General features: G+C 46.9%; 1 protein-coding gene across 1 annotated transcript; it reads left to right on the top strand.

Moving 5' to 3' along the window:
• The first annotated feature begins 768 nt into the window (after positions 1-768).
• Positions 769-4,802, top strand: LOC104616635 (cytoglobin-1-like). Its single transcript, XM_010281704.1, has 3 exons — positions 769-879; positions 2,907-3,138; positions 4,369-4,802. Exons 1-3 carry the CDS (start codon positions 785-787, stop codon positions 4,495-4,497), a joined length of 456 nt encoding a protein of 151 aa, XP_010280006.1. The 5' UTR covers positions 769-784; the 3' UTR covers positions 4,498-4,802.
• Positions 4,803-5,049: the final 247 nt, after the last annotated feature.

The raw sequence follows: 5,049 nt of genomic DNA, 5'->3' as shown, positions 1-5,049 counted from the left end.
CCTGGCTGTCCAGCACCATTTATCATCTCCTGCATCAAAATGAGGTGGCTTTCCAGGGCACCGCGTCCACAGATGCTGTGCCCATGCTGCCACCACCATCCCTGCAACGTGGTCGTGGTGGGCTGGTGATGCCTCACACCCCCCCGGTAGCGAGGCTGGGAGCAGCCGCGGGGCGAGTCCTTGCTAAACCAGACTGCTGTGGGGAACGCAGTGACCGTGGCACGCAAGCAGGGCTGGAGGGGGTTGCTGGAGCTGGAAACAGGATCTTTGGACAACTGAAGGACCAAGAGGCGCTGGGAAGAGGGGACGGCAGGCACCTCGTTGCCCGCAGCACAGCAGTGCTCTTGGGAGAAAATGAGGAAAGTTAGTGCTCCGGCAAGAGTCCCCCTTGGGAAAGAGAAGCCAAGCATTGGCCTCGGCAGGGGTGAGAGGGGAGGAGAGCTGATCTTCTTCTTCCCCACAGAAAACTCCCTTTTTTCCCTTCAATCTTCAGGCAGCGAGATCTTTGCTCTGGCACCTGACACCATGGCGAGAGTGCTAGTCCTCCCTCCTCATGTGGTTGGTTTCTTTCCTGATTAAAAGTGATTAGGCAGCCCTAAAGCCTGCAGAAATGTGACCGAGGAGAATGGAGACAAAGAGTCCATTGAAGAGCTCTTAAATCCCCGGGGCAGTATTTAGAGAGCCCTGAGGAGAGGAGGAGAGAACTGGAGCAGAACTGCCCAGCCAGGACTTCCCTGTCCTTCTCCCTCCTGCTGCGCCCTTTGTTGCCAACATCTCCTCCGTCATGTCGTTCTCTGAAGCAGAGGTGCAAAGTGCCCGTGGAGCCTGGGAGAAGATGTATGTGGATGCTGAGGACAATGGGACAACTGTGCTGGTCAGGTAAGGAAAGATCCCGTCCTGCTGCTACCCCAGAGGGTTGAATGAGGAACGGCAAGAAGGATGGAGTTACCACCTAGGAGCATGTCTCGATGCGTTTCATGCAGCCCTTGCTGGGAGCATTTTGGTTTGCTGTGGTTTATCCCACCTCAGGGAAGAAATGGGGAAGAGAAGAGAGAAAGAAAAATAAAAGGAAAGCAGAGAGGGGGTGGGAAAGGAAGAAGAGATGAGAACAATTTCTTCACTGCAGCCATTTAAGGTAAAGAAAAGAAAGTGTGGTATGAAAGAGAATGGGAAGAAAACATGGGCCCTTTTTGCCTCTTCCCCTTTACACCTAAACTCCTGTAATGATTTTTTTTAAACTTGCACATCCTCAATATTTCTCTTCTGATTCACCTTCAGCCTTTCCAGTCCAGAGCCCATCTATTTCATTGTATTGTACCCTTCCCGTGGGCTTTCCTCTCTTAGTTTTCACTCTATTTTCCTCTGTTCTTCCATAAGACTGAAGTTTCTTCTATTCACCTTTCACATATCCCTCTCTCAGCTGGGACTTACATCACCTCCATACACACTGATCACTGAATACGCAAATACTATTTCTGGTAATCATGCCTTCCCACTGCCTCTGGTTTTCTTGTATATCACATCTTGTGCCTGGATCAGCCTCAAAAAATGTTATGCACTGCTCTTTCCTTCTGCAGTCTACACAACCTGAGGACAGTAGGGTCAGAAATGCAGCTATAAAATGCTAGTAGCCTCCAGTGGCTTGGCTCCCCAGGGTAATTTACTCTAGAAGGTTTTCCCTTAGTGTCCTACAGCCCCAGCCCTGACTTTAGAGAAGTTCTGGGCTCCCCAGTACAAGAGAGACATGGACATACTGGAAAGAGTGCAATGAAGGGTCACAAAGATGATGAAGGGACTGGAGCATCTCTCCTATGACGAGAGGCTGAGAGAGCTGGGACTGCTCAGTCTGAGGAAGAGAAGGCTCAGGGGGATCTTATCAATGTGTATAAAAACCTGAAGGGAGAATGCAAAGAAGACAGAGCCAGGCTCTTCTCAGTGGTGCCCAGGGACAGGACCAGAGGCAATGGGCACAGACTGAAAGACAGGAGGTTCCCTCTGAACATCAGGAGACACTTTTTCACTGTGAGAGTGACTGAGCACTGGCACAGGTTGCCCAGAGAGGCTGTAGAGTCTCCATCCATGGAGGTATTCAAAAGCCATCTGGACATGGCCCTGGGCAACCAGCTTAGCCAGGGGGATTGGACCAGATGACCTTCAGAGGTCTCTTCAGGCCCAACCATCCTGTAACTCTGTGAAATGCGATCTGGAATTTGCCATTGCTATTTCAGGTGGGTAACTGGTTTACCCAATGGAATAAACTGCTTATTTAAGAGCTAGACCAAGATGACTGTAATTGGTGTATTATAAAAGGCAATTCCTTTACGAGTGGCATTGAATTGTGTTACCTTAAATGACATGAACAGTACCTGGTACTCAAACAACAATCCATCACAGGCAGTAAGAAAGCTTTGGGATGGACTCTGGGAAGGGGTTAAGTAACAAAACCAACAGTAGGGTTTCTCCATGGAAACACCCACTGAGAGCACAGTGGACATATCTGCTGTGCAGACCATCTTAGGGAATATTGTGCCACCACACTCACCCAGTATGAATGTGCTGCCACTGCCTTGTGGAATTTATCTCCACCTAACACTGAGTCAACACTGAGGCAATGTTTACTTTAGAAGCAGCAGAATAAATTCAGGATAGCTAGGTTTTAAGGTGGAGTGAACAAAGGGAAGTGACCTTGGGAGAGGTGAAGGAGGGAACAGGCTGCCGTGGGCACAGGGGCTGTGCACAGGTGGGAAGGGCAAAGGAGAACCAAGAAATGCAGGGGAAAGAAATGTCTGTTCTAATGAAGAGAAGGAAAAAGGGCAATAAATGCATAAGATAAGGCTTGGAATGTGAAGCCATATCTGCATCAATCCTTTGGTCCACAAGTTAGGACATCTGTCATTTCTCAACAGGATGTTTACCGAGCACCCAGACACCAAGTCCTACTTCGCACACTTCAAAGGCATGGACTCCGCCGAAGAGATGAAACAGTCGGATCAGGTCAGGGGCCACGGCAAGAGGGTTTTCACTGCCATCAATGACATGGTGCAACACCTGGACAACTCTGAAGCTTTTCTTGGGATAGTGAACCCACTCGGCCAGAAACATGCCACCCAGCTGAAGATTGACCCCAAAAACTTTAGGGTGAGCCAGCAGCCCTCTTCTCAGGGAGTGTTGTGATGAGAGGATGTCTTCCCCTTGGAAGGGAAGAATGGAGGAAAAGAGGCTTTGTATATATAAATATATATATGCTTCAGAGAATGGAGATGGTGGAAGGTGAGGCAGTCAGTGGTGGAAGATAGCAGGAATGAGAGATCCAGCATCTGTTGGGAAGGAGGCTGTGCAGCAGATGTGATGCAGGCAGGTCTGCTCAGGTGGGAGCTGCCAAGTTGCCCACGAGTTGAATGGGTTTTCTCAGTGCAACAGGATTCACACACGCTTGTCATTTAATAACAAGACACAGAAAAGCAGCTTACGCTGGACTTCAGTCCATGATGTCTATTTTTTCTCTAATAACAGGAACTGAGATTTTCTAGAACAACTAAACCAGTCGTTATTAAACAACAACAGCAACACCATTGCCATCACTAAACAAAAACAGATAATAAACATGGGATCAAATGACTTGCCCAAGTCCACCTAAGGTCACTAGCAGATGGTGTTTATAACTATTTTGTCTGCCTTACGCAGCACAAAATGCAAAAAGAGGCACCTTCTGGCAAAGGTCACTCAGGCACCAAGAGGGTGGTTTCCAAAGTAGTAGGCCCAATTTTCAATCAGTGGGCGAATAAGAGAGGATTTCTGCCTGGAGAGATCCTGAAAAGACTTTTTCAGGTTAAAGATGCACACAAAATAATATATGCTGCACAAAAAAGGAGTTGACATTTCAAAGTATATCACCTACCTAGTGACTGTAAAGACAAACCAACCCTCATTGCTACAGAGTGCTAGATAGCTAACGAGCAGGAAAGACTAAGAAGAAACTTCCTCCCCAAACCATGTATTCCATAGGTGTCCAACATGTGATCCTCATGGCCTCTAAACATTTTGGACAGTCCACTGTCAGGAGAAGGATTGTAGTAGATGGACAAAGTGAACCAGTCCTGTACAGCAGTCTTTAAGTGCTGTGTATATGGGTGCAGTCAGCATTAACTAGATACAGGATAGTTAAAAACAACAACAGTGACTAAAATTTTTGGTGAATTCTATAATGAACCTAATTTTCCATGACCAGTTTCCAGCTCTGCATGCTATATGCTATTGAGTTGGTTTTGCACCCCCTTTCCATCCTCCAAGAATCCCAACTAAAAAGACATATTTTTCTAATGTGGAGGAAAGTTTACACTGTTTGTTTCTTCCCTTCTCCTTGTTTAGATTATCTGTGACATTATCTTGCAACTGATGGAGGAGAAGTTTGGCGGAGACTGCAAAACTTCCTTTGAGAAGGTGACTAATGAAATCTGCACTCAGCTGAACAATGTCTACAAAGAGGCGGGTTGGTGAGGATGTGCAACCTCCAGGTTCTTCAAACGTGTCGCCAGCACTGATTTGCTGCTTTTGGGCATCCAGCCACAGTTGGGAGAATGAAAAATTAAAAAAGAAAGGAAAAAAAAAAAGGCTTATATAATATAGATATTGAAGTCAGTAATTTCCTTAGCAAACTGAGTTTCTACAGTTAAGTGAAACCTACAGATACATCAAAGCCAACCAACAAATCCTGACATGCCTTGCAGCTTCGGTGCTCCACGTGGGTTCCTCTGGCCACAGTCCTTGAAGACTACACTTTAAGATGATGACTTTAAGCTTGCTGTTCCAGAGAGAAAGACTCCTTTCAGCAGCACCGGCCCAGAGAGGCACCAGCAGTCTTCATCTCAGCTAATACCTCTCCATCCTCATGAATGATGAACAGGAGACCATTCTGAAGCATCTCCAGGGACTTTGTAGAGGTCATTATTTAAGCGACACAGGTGTTGTTTAGTTTTTGAACTAAAACAATGGGGGGAGTGGTGTATGGGAAAGACTAACTGAGAAAGACACGGGGAAAGTCCCGTCCTG

This window comes from Phaethon lepturus, unplaced genomic scaffold, assembly GCF_000687285.1.
Source record: "Phaethon lepturus isolate BGI_N335 unplaced genomic scaffold, ASM68728v1 scaffold43892, whole genome shotgun sequence".
NCBI lineage: Eukaryota > Metazoa > Chordata > Aves > Phaethontiformes > Phaethontidae > Phaethon > Phaethon lepturus.
The sequence above is the reverse complement of the archived record's forward strand: the minus strand, read 5'-3'. Positions and strand labels throughout refer to the sequence as shown.

What these genes read in the sequence shown, in the direction of transcription:
- LOC104616635 (XM_010281704.1), top strand. Translation starts at nt 785, where the DNA reads ATGTCGTTCTCTGAAGCAGAGGTGCAAAGTGCCCGTGGAGCCTGGGAG. An exon ending in GGGACAACTGTGCTGGTCAG is followed by an intron (nt 880 to 2,906) that starts GTAAGGAAAGAT and finishes ATTTCTCAACAG; the next exon opens with GATGTTTACCGAGCACCCAG. An exon ending in TTGACCCCAAAAACTTTAGG is followed by an intron (nt 3,139 to 4,368) that starts GTGAGCCAGCAG and finishes CTCCTTGTTTAG; the next exon opens with ATTATCTGTGACATTATCTT.